Genomic DNA, 24,472 nt, shown 5'->3' on the forward strand with positions numbered 1-24,472 from the left:
GGTTTCTAAACTCATTTTTGAAACTGCATCCTGAGAATCAAATCCTCATGGAGATTAGAAGGCGTTTTTAGAAATCTTCATCCTATCTGCCCCATTTTTGGGAATACCTCCTTATATTCCCCCAAGAACATAAGTAATCACAATTCCTATGACTTCTTGGGTAATTCTTTCTCATTCATTTCTCTCCGCCAAACTCAAGATCTCTAGGTTAAAAGCACAGACTCTGGATTCAAAATGCCCAGATTCAGATCTTGACATTTACTCTTAGGTTGTCTTGTCTTATTTCTTATTTGTAAAATGAGGATAATATTATTACCCATTTCATAGAAATTTTGAGGATTAAATACAAATACATACACAAGAAAATACAAGCAAAGCATTCATGACAGAGCCTTGCAGAAAGTGCTGGCGCTCAGCAGCAACGGGTGCTGCCACCACTACTACCGGTTAAACAATCTTTTGGAGAATTCAGCTTCTTCTACGGATTGAACCACAGGTTTCAACCTTAGGCTCCCGAAAGATGCTCCAGTTTCTTATTTCCAAATTCTTACAAGTCAGCTCTATCTGGAGAGTTCATGATTGGCTTACAGTATCTAAGCAAACTCATCATGTCACTCCATTCCTCAGCATACCCATTTAGATTTCCTATTATTCTGACTTCACATTATTTATTCAGTCTCCTCACCATAAAATGCTGGAGTCACCTGGACTTCTACCATTGCTTTTAAGTTTGACTTTCTACCTCATTTCTTTACTACATAAAACACTGGCTTCCATCACATTATGTGTTCCTGTTACTGGTTTCCTTGTAAATCGAAGTCTAAACTCAGCCACTCACCTTTAAAGACTTCAGTAGTCAGTTCCTTCACAATCCCACTCCATTTCCCACTTCAGCAAGAAGGGTTTTCAGTTGATTCACACACATGCTATGGTCACTGTGCCTATTTATGATCTTAAACAATCTGAAACATGTGCTGCCCCCGTCTCTGTTTAGACCCCTCCTATTTGTTATTTGAGGCCCAGCTCAAAACTTACACCCTCACTCATCTGAAGGTACCAGTTCACTCTGCTCTCTCTTCTTTCTAGCACCTCTCCTTTCTTTCCGAGCATTACTCAGCATCATAGCTTGTTGAATACTACGCTGGTCAATACACTAGCATTTATTAGGTCAAAACAATGCTATCATGTATAACACTGAATTATTCCACTATTTTCTTCAAAAGCAGACTATAATTACACTTTTTGTTTACTCTAGAGCATCCATAAGGCAGCAGTTATTTAATATGTACCATGCTGTGCCTAGTCGGGGAGTTCCAAAATTGGAAATCTGAATTTTGCTAGTCTAAGGCAGTGGTCCACAAACATTTTCTACAAAGGACCAGATAATAAATCCTTGCGGGGTTCTACATAAATAGGCCAGGCATGGGCTGGATTTCACTCATAGGCCATGGTTTCTCAACCTCTGCCTCTTCTAAGGAACACTTCAGTGTTCTTTATAAAGAGCATTCTCTCTATAGAGATAGTCTCCACAATTAAACACTTTTATCAATATTTAACTAATTTTTCTAAATGTTGGTTGGTCAAGCACTTTACGTGACTTTCGAGTTCTAACATAAAACAAGTAACCCTTGAGTTCTTACCAGCTCTTTCAGACTTTTCTTTCTGTTCCCTTAATTCCTCTCCCTGCGTAGTCATCTGTTTGATACGACTGCGAAGTTGAGCAATTTCTTCTTCTTTCATCTCCAGGGTTTCGTGCATCTGACGTTTTGTCTCTGCTATTACCATTCCCTAAACAGAAGTGCAGACACTAAAGCGTTTGCATAACAAAATGGCACTGTCAATAGCACTTACTTTAAAGGGCAGAAAACATAATGTTTCTTACTAAGTACAGCATGAGATTATTTCAGTATTTCACAAACTAAAGTCTGTGTTCTGCACTATATACTATGCTATACATGCCAATAACTTCAGCTACCTAGCATATCAGGGTATTTTTGATAAAAAAATTATTTTAATAGTAAGTTTAATCTTTTAATTACTAAAAACATTTCAGTTAGAAGATTTATAATCTTTCCATAAATATTTGCTATAATTTTCCCCATCTTAGTAAACAGTTTATGTTCCTACTATATAAATTCAGCCTTTTGTACTTGGCTCAGAAGCAGTCATGAACCACACTTATTACACTGTGCTGTAACATGGCAAAAGCCTCAGAGGCTGCTGAGAGCATAAGGTTATTGCTGCCACACTGGATGGACCAAGACTGTGATACAGATCTACCTGGTTTTTTCTTTCCTCTTATGACAGTCTCTGGTCCCAACACCATTCCTTACTACTGTAAGGCAAGCTCATTCTTCCAATTTGCTAATTGCTACTGTCTTCCCACTCTCTGGATAATCTACACAAGAAATGAAGGTTGCTAGGGGGAAAATATAATCAAATATATATTAAATCAGTCATTTACAACTAACAAAAAATGGGGTGGTTCGACTTGTCTCTTGAAAAATAAGATTCTATCGCAGCTATTTTACAATATTAAGAAGATTATTACCTTACTTCCAGGGTTTGTCAACCCTTACTTTAGGGTATGACTCTTCCAGATGGCTAATATTAATGAACAGATTAAAAACCAGGTAAGCGGGTCATTATCATACAAAATTTCAAAACAAAATTGTGGGCCTTCAGTTTCTTCAAAAACTGAATCACAATGGAAAAAGGAAAGAGAGAGACAGAAAAAGACAGCAGTGGAACCTATAGATTAAAAGAAGCCTTAAGAGTCATATCAACCAATTGCAATGAAAGAACCTCATTTGGATCCTGATTCATAAAAATGGGTGAAAAAAATGCATCAGGCAAAAGGGAAAATCTAAAACTATTCAGATAGTTGATTGTATTAAGGAATTACTATTAAATATCTAAATGTGATCACGATAATGCGGTTCTAATTTTATAAAAAAAAAAAAGAGCCCTTTATTTTAAAAATACATTAAAATACTTATGGTAGAAATGATGAGATTTCTTAGGTGTGCTCTCAAACAATCTTGGGTTGAGGATAACGGGGTTAGGAAGGTACAGATAAAACAAAATTAGCCATGAGATGTTAACTATTGAAGCTAGGTGATGGGGTCACAGGAATTCATTTTATTAATCTTTGTACTTCTGTAAACGTTTTAAGTTTTTCATAATAAAAAGTTGTTTTTTGTTTTTTAAGAGGACCTTCATGATGCTTATGGAGTAGAACCAAGCAAAATGATATTATAGGATGAAAAGACTGCCAATACATTTCAATAGCAGAACAGCTCTGACATGGTCTTAATTACACGGCTACTTAAAATACTGTAACTATAAAGCACCATATTAAAGAAAATGGTGGATGGTGTGGAACTAACTGGAAGCTGCTTACAATAAAGGACCCACACCCTTGGCGCTGCAAGACTGTCTGCCCATGAATTTTTCAGTTGTTTTTGCTGCCATACCTAAAACTGTTGTTTCAACTGTAAACTGCCAATCTCACCTACACATTCTAAAGTTTATTTGCAGAAATGTCTGTTTATGCTAATGTATACATTACTACTTCTTTACTTTTTAGGCAATTTATCTGAGAGATTAATCTGTTTCCATTATACTTGAAAGACAACACTTATATTCACATTTAGTAATTAACTGTAAATAATTTGATTTTTCTCTAAAAAGTAATTAGGTACTATAAACAGATTTCCTTTGCAACAATATTCTAATCTATAAATCAAAATGCTGACTGGGATCAAGAAACCACAGAGATTCAGCTTTACATGATATGAAACTAATGCTAATAGTTATATAAATCTAGAAATTAAAACAAAAAGATTTTTCATGGAAGCAGCTGTAATAATTTTGGAAAGCAGAAGTCTGAATGCTTCCAATTGCTTCCAAAAATGAATTTTGGGGCCCCTTGACAAATTTTAGTATCATAAGTTTTGTTGTTTTACCTTATCTTGTTCAAGCTGTTCAATTAAGTTCTTTGCATCACGCAACTGAGTGATAAGTTTAGTCTTCTCAGCCATATGAAGCTCCTAAAAAAATTTTAAAAATTCATTTCCATCTCTAATAAAGCTTCTCCTCATATGAGAACTCTAAACATTTTATCTAATTTGGATACTCCTACAAGTCTAGTAGGAGAAAAGAACACAGGATGTCTCGAAAGGATGGTAATGCCTTGAAGCCCAGGGCACTAGGGGGCCCTCTCCATGCTGTCTATGGAGGAAGGGGGAAAGCTTTCCAGAGGAGCAGGCCACGCTGGGGCCGGTGGATCTAGCTTAGAGGGCTGCGTTCAATCACACTCATTTGCTCTTTTACCTTCATCTTTTCTAGTTCCTGAAGTCTTTCATCTAGTTGTTCTTGCAGTGCCTCTTTTTCACTGGTTAATAGCATACACTTTTCCTTATGCGACCGAATTGTTTCCTTACAGCGCTGCAGTAGGTTCTCTTGACGCTTAACTCTTTGCTGAAGTACTTCCAGTGTTTTAGCAGAAGCTCCATCTCCCACTATTGACAATAAAGCAGCATAAGCAGGGGCAGTCAGTAAGGCAGTCAGTAAGGGCTCCCTGGGAGCAGTTCCTCTGTTAGAGCACAGGAGTGTATTCTTACCCCGGCACCGTGCTGAGCCGGACTGGGCACCCTTGTAAACGTCTACACCATCACTATTTGTACTCTGTAGCTGAAGAAGCTGAGTAGCACATTCACCTCTTTCTGTGGTTCAACCCCATTCCAAATGCACTCAACACTCAATAGTAACTAACGTTAACTGAATCCGCCCTTCTTGGAAGACAGTTTGCTATTCAAAAGAGCCACCTGTGTCTTAGCTCCTATTCCAAAAGGATTAATAAAGTATTCCTTCCAACGTTTTCTGATCTCTTCTTGAGAGGAGTTCTGGTAAATACAGCTTTCTCCATCTCCTTACATTCATGAAATTGCCCAAGGGTATTTCAGGACTCCTTACAGGTTGGTTGCTCAGACAGACAGCTGCACAACATCTTACTCTGATGCTGGCGGGACCAAAAGTTTATTACAAATCTCTTTGAGAGAAAGCTAGCAAAGAAAAAATGGGAATTTTTAGGTACCTCAAAGCCTCAAAGAGTAGGGAGGGCTGTAATTAGATTTTAAAACAAAACAAAACTATTCCTTCTTTTTCAATTAGAAAGTAATTAATAGGGACAATATCAGCATCTTTAAATGTTGACACATGTAAGCAATATTACTTAAGTACTAAAATAGCCAAACAATGAAAAATTGCTTATTCCTTACTCTTGAGCACAACTGACCCATTTATATGAAGTCTAGCTACTGCTATCAATGAAACAGTATAATATAATGAATTTCAATTATAATGAAAATGCGGTGCTACTTACAGACTTTCAAGTCTTAAAACAATTACATAGTTACTTTCTCCTGAATGACAAAAAACAGACAGCCAAAAAAACAACAAAAACTCTTGCATGTGCTAAAAAACAAGGTAACAGGCCCAAAATGGAAGTTTACACTAAGCCTCACGTCACCAAACTGAGACTTAATTACAGTTTTGGCCTCTCCCAGAAATGGAATCTTAAACAACTCAATCAAAAATCAACACCATAGAGATAATCTGCCTGACAGGCCCCTGCCACCCTCTAAAGGAAAGGGACCTCGCACAAGCAATCCACTCTTTGCTAGTGTAACTTCCCTGTCCCATTCCCTTCTGCCTATACAAAATATAAATGCTTTCATTTTGTACAGCTCCTGGGAGCTCCTTTCTCTCTGCTGGATGGGTTGCTGCCCAATTCGTGAATCATCAAATTAAGCCAATTCGATCTTTAAAATTGACTCAGTTGAATTTTGGTTTTTTTAACACATCTTTCTGGAAATGTTAGGGTCAAGGACACTTTACTCCTACCTCAGCCCAGGTCTATTAGCTCATGCCCCAGAATCTCTCAACATCCTCCTCTAGTTTTTAGATTAACCTCTTCACAAGCTGAAGCTTACCTCCTGCCTCTACATCACTATCTATGTTCTCTTTACTGATGCCTTCAGCCTGTGGCTCCACCTGAGGGAGGGGTTTCAGTAAATCAGCACTCATCGGGCCATTCTGTAACCGCTGTTTCAGCAAAGAAACCTAAAAACAAACAAACAAACAAACCAAAAGTTCATTAGAAAAAAAAACAAGAGGAAGTATGACAATAGTACTTTCTTTAAAACAGAGAAGGGGCAGAGTAAAGGATATTCTTTTTGCTATAAAGGATATTCTTTTTGCAGAGAAGGGGACAAAAACAAAATAAAAGACTTACTACCAATGTAGCTGACTTTGATATTTGTTATTTTCAATGATATCTTAGCCAGAAGATACACTAAATAAAAAATTATCCTTAAAAATAAGGGAAAACGGTATAGCCCAGTGGTAGAGTGCATGCCTGGCATACATGAGGTCCTAGGCTCAATTCCCAGTACCTCCATACCTCCATTAATAGTAAATCAATCAACATAATTGCCTCCCCCAAAATAAAAATACAAATAAAATTATCCTTAAAATTAACTGAGGAAAAACAAAGAGTTTTAAAGACAGGCCTTTTTTTTTTTTTTTTTCAGCATCTGGAACCTATCAGATATCCCATCAAAAACCCTTTATTTTTCTTAACCCAAAAATTCCACACTTTTTCTTTTAATCTTTTACCTGAGTCTGGAGAACACTGATATACTGATCTTTTTCCTCCAGAGATGCATCAAATTCTTCTTGGAGATGTTTTTTTGCTTGCTGGTCCATTTGGAGCTCCTAAAACATAAAGGATTCACAGGAATTTTTCAGCATTACTCAAAGTATCAGCAACAATAATAAGAGAACCGTCAGCATTTAAAACATTAGTATTTACCCCAACAAATAATTCTGCTCCTTAAAGAGTGTGGAAATCCAAGAAGAGAAAATATATTTTTAGAGCTACTGATTGCTAAACTGATTTTTTAAGAATGTAGAGAAGATTAAAAAAAATTACTTAAGATAAAGGTAAAATTTTATCCAACTTTATTTAAGACATCTTACTACTTGTGCTATCTTATATTCACTTAAATTAAAATGAAATTGTTCTATACTAAATGTATAATCAACAGATCCTGCCTCCTCCCAAAACAACAGTCAAAATCAGAAGCTTCCTCATCTATAAAATTAAAAAGGTTGACCAAGCTGATGACCAAACAGTGAAATTTCAACTGCCTGAAATTACTTAAAATGCTGCTTTCCTTAGGTCATTAATGAGCCTTTCTAACTAAGTCCAATGATCTCTGCTATACCAGTCACTAATAATTACTTCCTGAAGTGAGGGACCTGCCTTCTGTAGCTTCAGGACTCCTGACTATATTCCTGTCTCAGAGTTCCCACTGTGTCATTCATTGATTCTATCGGCAACTATCCCTCGGGGCTCGGTTCTGTGTCCTCAGTGCTTCTCCCTTACACTTGCTCCACTAGAATGCCAGAGATGACCATCTGGAACATACTGGATATCCCATCAAAACCCCTCTATTTTTCTGAGATTCCTACTTTTCTAATTCTCTAAGCTCAAAATATTCAAAGTTAACATTTTACTTCTCTTCGTTGATCCCTACATATAATCAAATTCTTTCATTACTTTCTCTACAATGTTTAGGTCCTTTTCCCACATCCATAATCATAGTCTGAGTCTCCAATAATTTCGATGATTAATTTCCTTCAGCAGCCTTCTAGAGAGAATTCCTACCTCAAATGAGATTAATTCTCTGATTTAATTCAGTCCTCACAAATCTGCTAGAAAACTTTCCTCAAATAATATTTTCAAGGACTTATAAGCAATGCCCTCTTCTTGAATTGTTTCAAATTTACTACCAAGGTACTTACTGTCCTGTATTCTCCCCTACACCCACATTGCCCCAAGATTTCTAAGCACATTGTTTACTATTTCTCTCACTAAAAACTCCTAGCTTGATCTCCCCTGCAGCAGTAGTCTCCAAATGCTGGTCTTCATCCTAGACATCTAGGATGAAGTTTTCACCGATCCATGGAGAAAAATGAGAAACAGAAAGCCAATGGAGAGAGTTTTTCTTAGATTTAAATTTCTTTCATCTAAGTGACTGTACTTTATTCGAGAGTGTGCCCTTCCTAATTTTTTTTTATTATTAAAAAACACCTTTCTTTCATGAAACAATTTCAATAAAAGAATCTGGTTTCTCATTCTCAACGTCCTCACTTGAAAAAATGAGAGTAGCCCTGTGACAATTCTCCTTTTCCCCATTCTGGAAGGAACTGGAAGGTAATTTCTCAGTCCATGAAATCCAGAAGTCTGGAAAGCACTGTCTTCCGTGACTCTGCACAGGTCAATTCTTCAACATAGAACAGCTGCACATTTCCTTAACAGCAATGAGGTCCTTTACTTTCTTTAAAGTTCATTTCCTGTAAATAATTTTCTATATCCGACCATACTACAAACCTACCATACTTTGTTACATGGCATCCCTAACAGCCCACAAAAAAGTCTCAATTTATATTACGGTTTTCAGGTTTTGAATGTTTTCATCTGATCTAGTCCTTGGATACAGTGGAAACATCTTTTACTCATGTCCCCTTCTACCTGCTACCTTAGACTACTCTACCAATAAGCACTCCATGAACAATAAAGACCACAATGATAAAGGAACCTAAGAACTGTCTACTTAGACCCTGACTAGAGCCCACAGGCTGGCTAGCCAACCATCCAACACCACTGTGGCAGGGATCTCACTGGCTCCAGAAATGGACCCTACTATCCAGGGTGACCTTCTACATTCAAAAAGTTCTTCTGATTAGACTTGGGGTCACTAAGAACTAATCTAATTCTTATTGCATGTAACACCACTTCCAAACTCTGAAGCCAGGCAGAATCAAACCCTCAGTTTACTCCCAACAAACCTAATCCCCACTATCCCCATCTCAGCAAATGATGCCACCATTTAGTGTCACTCAAGCCAAAAATCCTGGGGCCAATTCTGACTCCTTTCTTTTTCTCCATGTCCAATCATCAGCAAACCCTATAAAGTTCCAGAAAACCTGGCCATTTCTCACCACCTCCATCCCTACCACCACTCCAGTGGCAAAAGTCCGCTAACTAGCTCTCACTTCCAGTCTTATCCCCTATAACCCATGCTTTAAAGAGTAGCCACATTCTCTAAAGGCCTCATTCAACCTTCGTTCCTTTATGCTTGCTTTATTTTTCCTAATAGAACTGTTTACTACCTGACAGTGTGCTACATATATATGTGCATATATGTGTGTATGTATATTGGACATGGAGGAAAAGAGGAGTCAAAATTGATCCCAGGTTTTCCGGCTTGACAGACAGTAAATGGTGGTGTCATTTGCTGAGATGGGAATAGTGGGGGATAAGATTAGGTTTGCTGGGAGAAAAATGAGGGTTTGATTCTGCCTGGCTTCAGAGTTTGGAAGTGGTGTCACATGCAACACCGATTAGATGTGTTCTTAGTGACCCATTAGATTGAGGATTTTGTCTCATCCACCTTTATATCTAGGAAACTGACCTCCAGTGTAAATCTATACTATTTGAACTTTTTAGCATAATAATAAATGGCTCTATAATATAATTAAATGTAACAACCAATTCAATAATTGTCCTTTTCTTGGCCATTTAGACTGTTCGCAAATTCGGGCAAACCTTGGGATTAACATTTTTATGTATAAGTTTTTTAAGATCTTTCTGATTACTTCCTCAGAGAGAAATTCTGATGAGTGGAATGTATCAAACACCTTTAACTTAGAAAAACCTTTTGGGTGAAAGTGTTATATTATTTGTCCCTCAACAAAGTTTTAAAAGCACCTCCTTTCTAGTAATATAAAGTGAGTGAGAAGAAACAAAATCTGAACTCCTAGTCAGCCCAAGACTCCACATTTCTAGTCTGATTTCTAAGACACATCACGGAAGTGCTAGTACTCAGAAAGGTCTGCCTGGGGGCTGGGGGCATGCGGTGGACAGGCTGGAGGAAGTGAGAGAGTAATAGCTAGGGCATCTTCTCTTTTTGGTGAACGTTAAATACACCTGTAGAACAAATACACTGCAAGGGTTAAAAGAGAAAGAATATGTATGTAATGGCTTATGATCTAACAGTACAGGTATGCAAAAGAATTGTTTAAATGGTGGAAGAACTGGAATAGCATATGAAAATCTCTTTAACTGATTTCAGTCGTCATAATTGATGGTGGTAGTGTTGGCATTGTTGTTCTAAGTCTGCTGTGTTTATAATGTTGGGATAAGGTAAATGAGTAACTCTGAATCTTCTAATTTATCATCAGAAATACAAGGAAAAGAAAGGAATGCAGGTGTGTATAGTTAAAGAGACATACAAGATACGTCAAAAAATTTTTTTTTTACATGGGCAAGAGTGTAGTGTCTAGGGGTATAAACTTAGGTGATAAAACCTTAAAGAGACACACGAAAATACAATAAAAAGTGAGGATAGCAGCTACTTTTGGAGAAAGGGAAGGTGCTATGATTGGGTTGGGAAGCACAGAGGGCCTCTTAGGACAGCTAGCAACATTCTATTTCTTGACCTTGGTGGTAGTTACAACAGTGTTCATATGTAAGCTATTTTATTTCTTGGGCATGGTTTTCTATATCTGTTACATTTTACAATTAAAAGATTTTTAAATGTTCATGATAAGTGACATATAGCAGAGATACAGAATGCTATCCCCTAACCAATTTAAGCCAATATTCTCCATCCTCCTCAAGACAGAACAGAAATAGAAGTTAGAAAAGCATGATTTCAAATGATTAATATTTGCCTGGATTGTGATACTTCACTTTAAAACTTATCTCCCCCTCCCCAAATTACAGTGAACATAATCTTTATTTCACTTCACCAAAAAGATTTTTGGTTAAGAAAAACAAAAAGAAGCCTGAAATACCTAACAGAAGGGACAGGTTAGCCTTAGAAGTTGCCACTGACTGTTCACGCAGGCAAATGATATTATATCGCTAAATAAGACATTCTTATGTCATTACAGGCATACTTTGGAGATATTGTGGATTCAGTTCCAGAGTAACACAGTAAAGTAAGTATTGCATTATTGCATATATCAAGTCACACAAATTTTTTGGTTTCCTAGTGCATACAAAAGTTATGTTTACACTGAAGTATATTAAGTGTGCAAAAGCATTATATATAAAACAATGTGTTTACCTTGATTTAGAAATATTTTCTGCTAAAAGATATTAACCATCATCTGACAATGCAGGATTGCCACAAACCTTCAATTTGTAAAAAACAGGATCTGCGAAGCACAATAAAGTGAAGTGCAATAAAACGAGGTCTGCCTATAGTGCCAGCAACAACATGTATCTTAGGGAAACCACACAAATAAGACCCCTAAGAACTTATCCCTGGTCTTATTGGCTGGGCTGGTTAGTTTTCACTGTAACTAAAGTAGTGCATGTGAAACTATCTGAATGCATACAGTAGTTCTGATAAATATGAGAGATCTAGATCTCAAGGTACTAGTCACAACTTACCTCTCTTAACTCTCCAATCCTCCGAAGTGCTTTATCCTGACTCTGACTTAATATACCCTTTAATTTAAAAGAAAAAAAAAAAAGCTGGTTCAAACAACTACATGACATAGTAGGGAAAAACAAGTAAAAAAGATCACAATCACTGAATTTTATTACCAACACCCTTTACTTTTGGAACTATGCAACCACAACTCTCCACTGCCACTTAGTGGTAGAATTATGTACATCTAGAAATAAAAATCTATAGACAAATTCATAGAAACACAAGCAAGGCACCCACAGAACTTAGGAATAAGATGACCTTTTGAGAATGTATTTATGCAATATTAACAATACAATGGATGAAGTCAGAACTGTCCCCTGTACTTCTACAAACCACACATTTAAGAAAATATTGGGGTGGATGGGGGGAATAGCTCAGTGCAAGACTGCATGCTTAGCATGCATGAGGTCCTGGGTTCAAACCCCAGTACCTCCATAAAAAATAAGTTAATAAAAATTTTTTTATAAAAAGAAAATATCAAACTACAAAGTCTATTTGTAATAATCTAATTTTCACACTTGCTATGGACAATTAGAACACTAAATCAGCAATAACTAACTGGTGTTACCATTATTCTTAACTGATCATATTCCAGACCAAAACCAGAAAATTTAATGTGGACTTATTGGAGACTAATATTTATGGCAGATTAAATATTTTAAAATAATATACATGGGGAAATTAACTTTACCAAAACTCATTTTACAAATAACTTTTTGGTTATATATTTAGTGTCTTTAAATGGGATAAAACGCTAAATGGTTTTAAATAACTTTCACTGCAAAAAATAAAGACTATCTGCATTTTATAAATAACACAGCACCATCTGAACTGGAATGGATCTTCCCCCTTAGTTCTGACATGTGAATTATCAACTGGGATACCTGTTGGGAAACTTCCAGCCACGAACAGGATGACATAGAGAGGAAGAGCTATACTAATTTCTTCTCTCCACACACTTAATCAAGAGCTTTACAAGCAGCAGCCTCAGGAAACAGGAAAGAGGATGCTTGTTTTTAGACCCTGATATAATGATAAGAAATAGAGATGTCTATAGGTAAGGGAAAGCTTCGAACATGCAACCTGCAGACTGAGAAACCAGGAAACATGCTTGAAAAAGGCAAACATGCCTTAAATCCAAACCTCTTAAACACTGCAGGGATCCAAAACTCAAGAAGGCCCATCCCTACCAGAGGTAAAATCTCTAGAATTTCTCACTCATTCTCGTTATCAAAATCCTCAGTGGTAAAACAGGTTAAATATCTTGGTCATGAGAAGAATTATTAAAAGTGAGGGTTAGAACTGTCTTGTTGTAAGATCTTTTCTAATTTTATAATTACGTACGAATCAATATAACAGCCAATGAGTCACTTACTTGCAGTTTTTTCTTCTCTCTCTGAAGAGTTTGATAAGCTGTAACAAGCTAAAATAAAGAAAAGCCATTAATAGTATCAGTCATTCCTATATAAATGCAATTAATTATCCTAAATTCTGCTAAAACATCTCATTATGAAAGTCTGAAAATAAATCAAAAGAATCCTTTTATAGATAATTTGACCTAAATAGATGCATATGCAGTTGAAACTAAATAACATAGGAAATATATTTCTAAAAAACAAAAATGTAACTTGACTCAATAAATAAAGATATTAAATCTCCATTTGATTTTACTTTAAACACATACCTCTTTAAATTTCAGTACCTAATTCATAGGTGCAGATTAGAGACAACTTGCCTAAAGGCTACTCAAACCCATAGTCACAGATCAGTACCATCAGTAACAGTACCACCTAGAAGCCTGCTAGTAGCAGAAATTCTTGGGCCCCACCCCAGGAAAGGGAGGGAGGATGGAGAGACAGTAACGTGTGTTTTAACAAGCTCTCCAGTGATCTTCTGCTTTGGTTTATAATAGACCACATAACTGATCTCTAAAAGTTCCTCTGATTTTAGGACCTGTGACTATGGCTCTGTAAAAAGGAACTCATAGCCAACAGAGGAAAACTGGTATTTCAGGTCCTAAAGAGATGTTTAACCATTTAATCTAAATAGGATATTTAAACATTCAAGCAAAACTTGATGAAATTACAGACTAATAAATCTTCTTAAATCTGTAAATTATATAGCATCACTCATCAGAAGGCTAAGCACATGGCTCCAACGAATTATATGGACCCACTTTAGAAGTGCTGGTGGGCTCTGAAGAGACAGTCTGCAGCTTTAGGAGAGGCACTCCCCTATTCGGAGCCTTGCCATTTTCCTTGGAAGGCTGCTGTGTGCCCCTGAATTTGTCTGCTAATGTCCTGAGTCAAGAGGCAGGCAGCAATGGAAGGTGAGTCCAGAGATGAAGAATTAAAACACCAAAATTGTGCCTAAGGCCAGGATCCTCCCCTTCTGACTACCTTAAGACCGGACAGGAAAATGGTACTCAAAATGGGGAGTAAGTGGAAGAGTAACACAGGAATCAGACATCACTTACAGCACTACCATCCTAGGTACCCACAGCAGCAAGGAAAGGCAGAGACAAAGACTATGGGCTCTCTTCATCCCTAATAAGTCGACTTTACCTGAGGTAGTACAGAATAGTGAAAACAACCAGAAAGACCTAGAATTAAATACAGAGTCTGTCAAATGCTACCTATGTGACTATAAGCAAGTTATGTAATCTGTATGATTAAGTCTCTGTAAGTCTTTAATCTTTTTCTACAAAATAGAGCTAATGAATATCTACCTTACAGAGATGGCACAAAATTAACTGGCACCATAAATATAAAATGCATGGTGTCTTGTACACTTAAATACTAACTATACTGCTGCCCCAGCTCCCAACTTAAAAGCCATGGGTAAGTCAGTGAAAATAATATAAATCTAAACAAACAAACAAATTCAGGACCATTATTAACTTTGATAGAAACAAAAAATTAAAATTTAAAAAAAAATTTTAAAGGAGAAAGTTGCCTGATGCTGCAAGTGCCTCATGAATACATGGCTTTAATGCACTGTTTACAACTCTGGGTTCCAGCCAGCTGACAGGTTTTAGCCTAATAATTCCTCCCTATTTTGTCAGCACTTTAGAGTTGTAAGAAGATATTTTAAATATTTCATTTAGGAGTTTTTTGTTGTTTTTGGCTGCAGGGTAAAACTCCCCATATTTTAGCCATAACTGGAAATAGAAATTATAACTAACTTTATTCACTATCCTTGAACTTAATTATTAATTAAAATTAACTCTAATGCTGATTTATAAACTGTTAAGACAATAAAATATTACATATTATTAAAAAAAAAAAAAAGTAAGCCACGGACAATTTGCTCCAGAAAGGCATTCCTGAGGAAAAAGTGCTTTAACTGCACAGGACATGGAGGGGAACTACCACAATTCAGCCCGAAAGGAAGGTGCTTCGTTCCTGAGGGACCAAAAGGAGGGATGGCACAGCACCATATCCCTCCTCCCAGACCAAACATGCTCAAGGGGGTTTGCAGTTAAAAGATTCACTTGAGGCAAATTTTAAACATTTGCACGAGAGTGAACCAGATGTGTCAGAGAATCAGACCATCTAAAACGTAAAAAGGGTCAGTAATAATGGAATCTGCTTGGCAGAAGAGGTCATTTTGGAGCCACAGCACTTAGAGAGGACAGATGATGGACTCTGCACTAGTCCAATCAGCCTTGGAGAAGAGGGGCTGGGAGAGGAGAGGGGCACAGAATGTGAGAACCGGATTACAGACAAAATTTTAGTAGAGTCTTGACAAAGGGCCTCTGTACCGCTGAAAGTCTTTAAATAGATATTGCCACAGACTACCCACCAGCAGTACCTGGCGTGGCTAGGGAATCAACAGTTCAGCCAAGTACAGGCATAAAAGCCATCCAGTAATATGAATTTGAGAACAAGGGGAGGAAATTTTCATACAGGCAAAAAAAGTCACTCTCCTACCTCAGAACATTTTCCTTTGTAGCCATTCAACCTCCGTTCCATTCTCCGCAACCACTGGATCAACTGCTCTTTGCTGAGACTGTCTAAACTCCCTAGTGAGTCTTCCGTCTCACTCTCCATGTCAGAGGGCGGATCAAAGGTGACAGCAGAAGAGTCCAGGTCAAGTCGATTCAGGGACTCTCGAGAAGATGTTCGTACTAAAGATTCTTTAGAAGACGATCTGAACAGAGATTCCTTTATTGGACTCCGGAACAAAGACTCCACCGAAGGCACCCGGAGTTGGAGCTTCTGTGCAAAAGACTGCATGTCAGCTGACTGCAACCAAAACACAATGAAACATGTGGGTTTAAATACATACTTATACATATTTACAATTTATTATTCTGTTATTCCCTATCACCAGTAATAATCTAGTAAAAGCTCTAACACATTCAATTTATATTCCTGATGTTTTACAAAATATACTGTTTCGTGAAAAACAAGAGACACTTGCTTATCTCTGAAAATGCACTGGACCTGGAGTCAGAGGACTGGGGTGTAGGTCCCAGGTCTGTCCGAGCAGTGGAATGACCTTCACTAGGTCACTTCCCTTCAGTTTGCAAAACTGTAAAAAAAGAAGGAAGCCATACTTTCTCAGCTGACCTCACAGGCATGCTGTAAGATTTGTCCACTAAAATAAGATCCTTGGAGGCAGTGGCCATTTATACCATCAGTATTCACCCAGTGTCTCAAATGTGGGTACATACTTTGAAGTGTGAAGTATGTGGCTGAAATCAAGTGTGCTTTATCTGGAGTCTTCATGGAGGCGCTGATTCCTGACCACTCTTCTCAGGCCGAGAGTAATGTGCAGTGAACCCATTCTGTTCACCAAGTGAATGCCAGGAAGAGTTGACTAGTGATACCCAGCTCTGCTCTACTTAATCATTCTGTCTACCAGGAATAAGAATAAGCATTAAAAAATCACGGAGGACAGTTAGAAAGTCTGAGCTAGAGTCCCTCTGCACACATCAGTAATTCTGATACTACAAACAGTGATAAGCAAGAGCTGTTCTCTTAATTAATTAGAATAAAAATACATTATTTTGAACAATAACAGTGAAAAGTGATATAAGGCAATAACCTGTTCTAAGCTGCATTGTTTTGTTCAGGTGACAGCAGTCAGTACTTAAGAGGTGTTCCCTAGAACTCATTCTCCTTAGTGTGACAAGGTCACTGAAAGATCCCAATGCCAGGAAATGTTCAGGGGAGACTGAGGACATGTGTAGGCAAAGATTACAAGAAAACAAAAAGATTTTCTTTAGTATAAACCAGGCATACTTTACTCATAGGTTTTAGAGACTTAATAATAGTATTAGGTAAGGTGGGAGTTAAGAGGGGACAGTTTGTCCCACCTTCTTCATATGCACAGATTTATCACAGGATGTTCATAGCAGTAAAAACTGGAAACAATCCAATGTTCACCACTAGAGGTTACATTAAATAAACTACAATATATGTAAGGAGGTTCAAGACTACTAAATGGGAAAATTCAGTTGTAAAATAATACATATATTGTGAACTCACTTTGATTTAAAGTAATTACATATACTTTTCAATTTATATGTATGTTTTCACAAACACCCTTAGGATCAGGTTGTTAAGGACAAACACCAAAAGTTAACAGTGAGTGGGTCTGAGTGGTAAGATTTTTAGGTGATTTTATTTTCATTTTTATATTTTCCTGTACTTTCCAATTTTTTCCTTAATGTGTAAGTTTTACCTTTATACTGGGATGGGATGGAGAAAGTCTAAGGGAGAGGAGGGACCCTCATGCTCAAAAACTTAAAGAACTGCTTTACTGATATTCCATTACCGGCCACTTCAGACCCACGCAAAAAGTGCCTTTCAGTTCATACAGACCATATTCTTGTAAACTGCCACGGGACAAACAAGTGAGGCAAGTCTGAATAACACTAGAAATAGTTGTTATTTTAAGGTGAGCCAGAAGCTAATGAACAATCTCAAAGACATGCATTTGCAGAAGTTGATAAACTTAGGAACAGCCACATCTACTCTGCTTGGGAGTAAGGTGTTTGAGTGTACTGATTCAGCCTGTGGGCTGCCAGGTGAGGCTGCCTGAGTTCAAATCCTGGTTCCACCATGATGTTCATGACCCAGACCAAGTTACTTAACCCCTCCATGAAATGGGGAAGATAAAAATAATAATACCACCACCTCATCTCTACAGTAAGAGGGTAATATTAGATCCTAGGTTCATCCTAAACTGCTAAAACACTAAAATTATGATCCAATAAAACTATTTCACAGCTTCTCAGATAAAGACGAATGCTCAAATACACCTGTTTTATGAAACAATTTAAAAGTTAACAAATTTTTCTGAAATATATACTACACTTCTCTGCCTTCTTAAATAAGGACAATGAGTAAGTCTTTCTAAAGACATCCCTGCCACAATCATCATGCTGTGTGTCAAAAACTATTGATTTACAGAAGATGTTCCGCCCAGCAGGAAGGGGGTTTCAGGCAGCTGTTGCTTCATTAACTCTTGGGCTTGCTTTTCGCCAGAGTTGTTGTCAACTCTGATCTCCTGCTGCTTTCAAGATGCCCAACCACAGTAAGCATTCTGCCCTCTCCGGGGACATACACTATTCCTAACTTGCTAACAACCACCTACAACCCACTTGTCAGAGAATTATTTAAAGGTAAACAGACTCTGAGTGAAACTGTCTCCTTGTTATGAGAATTAAATAAGATCATATACAGAAATTGCTTAACAATGCCTGACACAAAGTATATTCAATAAACATAATTTTATTATTTTTTAGGAATATATTTGCATTTTTTAAAACAAAGTTCAAAACCTTTAATGGGCTAACTTCCTGAATATCATCCATCCTCATGTTTCACCTTAATTAAAACTTAAATCTCTCTTGAATTTGGTTATAAAGCTGATTGTCATTAATTCTAGTTTTTGCATTCATAACTGTATTTAGACTTTTTGGATTATTCTATAATGGAAGAAAATAGGCATTCTAAACAATGTTCTTTAATAATATTCTTTCAGGATCACTGGATCTGTCCAGTCCCATTTAGACTGGTGCCTCCCAGTATTTTACCCCTACCTCAAGGCACTTAGAGAAAACAACGTCTTTGTAGAGGACTTAGGATTAATTGGGGACGCTGCTCCAGGCCAGAGTCAGCAGGCCCAGGAACTCGGACTATGCCCAGAATCTGGCCAGCCTCCTGAAAGGACTGAGGACCTCAGCTCACAAGTAACCTGTTCATGGAGTTTGGAAAGCTAGACAATACTTCAGAATGTTTAGTCCACGTGAATTAGTTCATAAGTCAGTTACTTCATAAATTACCTACATTCATCCTCCAAGTTCACAGAATTAGAAATGTTACTGCCCTACACTAGAGAGTGCTGAGAATAGCCAGGTTAATGATAATAATCATCAGTAAAGTCAAAGAAAACAAATGTTCATCTCAGACACTGCAATCATTAAGATTTTTTTCATGAATTTTCTTTTTGAAAGGAGTCAAAGGAATGTCAAATGGACCCCACTCTCCAAATACCTTTTTAAAATCAAAGATAAACTAAATTTTCTAGTAGTAAAATCTTTTGCATTAAAACAAACTTTAATAAAATAAGTCCCATTTCCTCATATCCCCCTTCCAGAATACATAACTCAACATGTCTTTCAACATGACCTCCTCCATAATCTTTTACAACTATAAGTTTTGTTAAGTCTTTTTTTCCCAAAGTTTCTCTTTAGTGCCATTAGTTATTCAAATGAGTAATAATGGTATCTTATATGACTGGTATATATACATATATCACTTCCATTTAAAACTTTTTCCAAGAAACCATCAACGAGCCTGGATTTACCATACATATTGTATCAAATGTTTGGACATCACTGTTGCAATGTAAAGTCAAATGCTAACAATATAGAATGACCAACACTCTGAAATGACTTGCTATTTTTTTAAATAACATTAATAACAGACCTGAGGTGTTGTTGGTTCACTTTCATTAACACTGTCGGGAGATTTCGTGGCTTGGACAGACGCATTCTAAGAAAACAAAGAAACATCATAAAGAAAAGCAACAAAAAAACTAAAGTTTTAAAACTGTTAAGAACAAAGGCCAAGAACCAAAACCTGTTAGATACATTCATCTATTAAACAAAATTAGTAATTGTTCACTTATTAGAATGTTTCCATGCAAGGCAAAGCTAGTATGGTAAGTATTTTAGAAAATTCATTTTGCTATAGTATATGTAACTAAGTAGCAAAGATTAGTGTGTAGCAAAACTTATTTCAAGCTAATCACACACCTCTCCCAATTATAATGTCCTCAGCTTTTTCCTCCACAACAAAATTAATATCAAGGATTCAATTAACAAAACTCATTCAAGTAGAAAACTATACAGGAAAAAGTAATGTCAACTGTTCCCTATAATTGAGCAATATTCAAATTAAAGTTATTTGGGCTAAGCCCTAAAAAATATCTTGGTAACAAGAAACAGAAATGCCTCATTCATTTGAAGCCAGAGTCCTAAATGAAACTGTAATGAAAATTTTCAGGAAAACTTATAATTAAAAATAATTTCTTCCATATGTGAAAGCTTTTTGTTTTGTTCTGTTGGTATGACAAATATTCTAAATTAAGCAACATTCTACTGATTACATCATACTGGGATGAACTCCATGGTAATGATGATATTCTGAGATCTAAAATTCTATCCTGCATTCATAATGCACGAAATGTCTAACTAAAATTAGAGCTATAGCAGTAGCTCATGATAAGATATCTTCCATGTTCTAAACAAAAGCATTCAACCAAATACTAGCCACTATGTTTCAGTAACTTGGTAGTTAAATAGTGCATTTTCTCTGTGATTCTACAGCTCCACAACTCTACCAAGAAAGTCAAATATTTGATTTTTCTTATTTGTAAACACAAGTGGAGGAGGTGCTCAGTTTTGCAAAAGTGTTCTCAAATTTTTGAACTCTCATTAGGTATTTGATACTAAGAAATTATCAAACTTTAGGAGTGATAAATGTATTATGTTTGTATATTTTTAGTCTTTACCTTTAGAAATATATACCAAAATATTTAGATGAAATAAGATCTCTGAAATTTCTTTCAAATAAACCAGTGGTGATGCATAGTGGGAGTAGCTGTATATGTGGGAGGGTGGAAATGGTGTGGTTAGGGAAGTCGGGGTGGGGTAATAAGATGGCCATGAGTTATTAATTATTGACACTGGGTAATGAATTTGGGAGGAGGGGAGAGAAATCTTCCAGCACTATCATTACTATTTTCATTTTGTAATATGCTTGAATTTTTCCCTAATAAAGGTTTAAATACCTTCTCGCTTTAATACAAAGAGTTATCAAATTTATCAGTCCAAGATATTTCCTTAAAGTTATAGAGAGGAGAAAGGTTGGGGGAACACAGACACTAAATTTTATCTTTCTGTTCTCTGCCAGTTCAAAGAATTAGAAGTTGTACACATGGCCTATATTTGTGTAGCACCATAATCAGTGCTTTCCAGCCCTAAAAATATCCTATGCTACAAACTATAAAATAAAAAACATACTTTATCGAAATTAGCAAGTCTCTCTGCCAGGCAGTATACTGAAAGGTAATGGGGCACTTACGTTATGGAGAAAGGAAATAGAAAGGCTCCATAAAATATGTAGGTTGGGAAGAAGAGTGGCAAGAGAGTCCATATTCTATTTTAAGTAAATTACTTGGCACATGACTGTAGTCCATATGAAAAAAGCTATTCTACAATTGTGTGAAATATCACCTTACCAAACAAACAGCGCACCATTTAAAAACTTCCCCTCCCTGCATCTATATTTCAATTTATTTGTTATACTATATATCTAAATAAATGCAGGACAGCTAAGCAAAGTATTGGCCTCTGTTACCAAGTAAATTTAAGTTAGGAATCTCTAGAAGCAAAATTACAGATGTGTCACTTCCTATGATGCCTTCTCTACTCCTGCCCAACAAAATCTTACTCATCTCTCAACTTTCAAATGCGTTGTATTTTGTGAAGCTTTACAAGGCTGGCCTGAAGGACTAACAAATTTCCTATGCCTGTATTTTCTTCTATGAAGCCTTAATTCCTTTGTATTGTTAAGTGTATGTTGACATCTTTGTCTCCATAGTAAACTAGAAACGCTGGGAGGGCAGGAACTCTACATTTTGCCTGACTGGCAGTAGAGGCTCAGTAATTGCTTGTTCAATCCTTATGCAGTTACTTCCTTCAGTGTGAGAAGACTTCAAGGCCTTTCCCCAGAGAGAAGCCTAAAGAACTCGCTCCACAGTCACCAATACTTTCTTCTGGAGGCAATTCTTAGATAATAGGAAAAAGTTTCTAAAGTACATTTAATTTAAAAGCATACACAGGTTCCCTGCCAGATTTGTCTTCAGTTACGTTTTGTTCAATCTTTCAACAAACATTTTTGACTGCTAAGTACTCAAGGACATAGCAATTTTTAGAATTTGGGATAAAGAGATAACATTTTTCAAAAAAACTGAATTAAGGAAAAGTCAGCAGCTGGTGAGATAAAGTAATGAATTGGATTCTCACTAAATTTTATTTTATTATAGGATATGCCATAGTTTTCCTTTGTTATGTGAGAAATGTTTTTTATCTGAACAAAACAAAACTTAAATAAGATTAACACAGACTTTCAGCCTACTTAAATTATTTTAAATAGTTCTAAAGACTCCATTTTTTTTTAAAGTTTTTATTTGTATTTTATTATTCACTTTACGTCATATTGGCGAACACAAACACCTAGTTAAAAAAATTTTCCCCTTGAATTAGTCATTTTTCATATGGTGTATTTCAAAGGTGTTGAAGGTCACGAGAGGGGGAGGTAATGTTTAGTCTAGGCCCCCTAATTTCCTGGAAGTGAAGTTCTTAAAGTAGTCTGTGAATATAGTGATACCTACTCCTTGGCCTCCTTTCTTCCTTTATCCCTTTTCTATCACTCTTCTTTAAATTCTGACTCTGCACTGGAGAATGTGCAGGTTATTTCCTCAGGATAACCTCTCATAGCTGTTTAAGATACATTTTTTTCCCAGTTTCATTGAGATGTAATTGGCAAACAGCACTGCATAAATGAAAGGTGTACAGTGCAGTGGTTTAACTTACATATGTTATAAAATGATTACCACAGTGAGTTTAGTTAACATCCATCATCTAGCATAGATGCAAAAAAAGAAAAAGAAGAAGAAAAAATGTTTTTGTCCTTGTGATGAGAACTCTTAGGATCAGATCTCTTAACAAATTTCAGATAAACCACAGAGCCACATTAACCACAGTCATCATGTTGTACATCATATCCCCAGCACCTACTTATAACTGGAGGTTTGTACCTTTTGACCACCTTTATCTAATTCCTTTTTTGACCCTCACCCTCTACCTCTGGTAACCACCAATATGATCCCCCTTTTTCTATGAGTTTTGTTTGTTTATGATTCCACATGGAAGTGAGATCATACAGTATTTGTCTCTCTCTGTCTTATTTCACTTATCACTATGCCCTCAAAATCCATCCATGTCATCCCAATGGCAAGATTTCCTTCTTTTTTACGGCTAAACAGTATTCTGTTGTGTACATATATTCTATATCTCTTTATCCTTTCACTTGTTGATGAACAGTAAGGGTGTTTCCCTGTCTTGGCTATTGTGAACAATGCTGCTATGAATGTGGGGGTGCAGATATCTCTTTGACATAGTGTTTCCATTTTGTTCAGGTATATTCCCAAAAGTGGAATCACTGGATCATATGATAGTTCTATTTTTAATTTTTTCAGGAACCTCCATGCTGTTTTCCATAGTGGCTACCAATTTACAACCCCACCAACAGGGCACAGGGGTTCACTTTTCTTCAGCATCCTTGCTAGCATTTGTTATCATTTGCCTTTTAAATATAGCCATTCTGACAGTCATGAAGTGATATCTCACTGTGGTTTTGCTTTGCAGTTCCCTTATGATTAGTGATGTTGAGCACCTTTCCTTGTACCTCTTGACCATTCATATGTCTTCTTTGGAAAAATGTCTGTTTGCTTCCTTTGCCCAATTTTAATTGGATTATTATTATTATTTTGCTATTGAATTATATTAGATCTTTATATATTTTGGCTATTAGCCCCTTATCAGATAATATGATTTGCAAACATTTTCTCCCATTCAGTAGGTAGCCCTTTCATTCAGTTGATGGTTTCCTTTGCTGTGCAGAAGCTTTTTAGTTTGATGTAGTCACTCTTGTTTATTTTTTTATTTTATTTTTTTAACATTTTTTATTGATTTATAATCATTTTACAATGTTGTGTCAAATTCCAGTGTTCAGCACAATTTTTCAGTCATTCATGGACATATACACACTCATTGTCACATTTTTTTCTCTGTGAGTTATCATAACATTTTGTGTATATTTCCCTGTGCTATACAGTGTAATCTTGTTTATCTATTCTACAATTTTGAAATCCCAGTCTATCCCTTCCCACCCTCCATCCCCCTGGTAACCACAAGTCTGTATTCTCTGTCTGTGAGTGTATTTCTGTCCTGTATTTATGCTTTGTTTTTGTTTGTTTGTTTGTTTTTGTTTTAAGGACTCCATTTTTTAATTATTAGTATTGTTCACAACAAGATAGGTACTCAATACAAATTATTTTATGTACTTATGAAAGTAGGCCTAGGAGAAGCTCTCTCTCTCTCTCTTTTTTTTTTTTTTTTTGTTTCTATTACTACTACATGAAATGTAATATCATTTTATGCTTTTAAAGTAAGTTGGTAAGTTATCTCTAACGGGGACCCCTATCTCCCCCTCAAACCAGTTTTGAAAATAGTGAGGTGTTACCTGTAGCCAGAACTAAGGAGAGACCACAATCCCTGAGATCCAAGCTAAGGCATCACTAGAACCCTGAGC

The 24,472-nt window shown here is 36.5% G+C and overlaps 1 protein-coding gene across 5 annotated transcripts in view; it reads right to left on the reverse strand.

Moving 5' to 3' along the window:
- GOLGA4 (golgin A4) overlaps positions 1–24,472 on the reverse strand; it is an 87,375-nt gene that overhangs the window by 45,602 nt on the left and 17,301 nt on the right. For 4 of the 5 annotated variants that reach the window (XM_064496743.1, XM_031469934.2, XM_031469931.2 and 1 more), the window contains 9 exons: positions 19,520–19,585; positions 15,509–15,823; positions 12,952–12,999; positions 11,534–11,590; positions 6,682–6,780; positions 5,997–6,126; positions 4,336–4,523; positions 3,969–4,052; positions 1,641–1,788 (listed from right to left, as the gene is read on the reverse strand). In XM_064496743.1, coding sequence (XP_064352813.1) covers positions 1,641–1,788; positions 3,969–4,052; positions 4,336–4,523; positions 5,997–6,126; positions 6,682–6,780; positions 11,534–11,590; positions 12,952–12,999; positions 15,509–15,823; positions 19,520–19,585 — 1,135 coding nt within the window. The remainder of the gene's footprint in view (positions 1–1,640; positions 1,789–3,968; positions 4,053–4,335; positions 4,524–5,996; positions 6,127–6,681; positions 6,781–11,533; positions 11,591–12,951; positions 13,000–15,508; positions 15,824–19,519; positions 19,586–24,472) is intronic. The other variant, XM_031469932.2, reaches the window with a different exon arrangement.

This window comes from Camelus dromedarius, chromosome 17 (genome assembly GCF_036321535.1).
Source record: "Camelus dromedarius isolate mCamDro1 chromosome 17, mCamDro1.pat, whole genome shotgun sequence".
NCBI lineage: Eukaryota > Metazoa > Chordata > Mammalia > Artiodactyla > Camelidae > Camelus > Camelus dromedarius.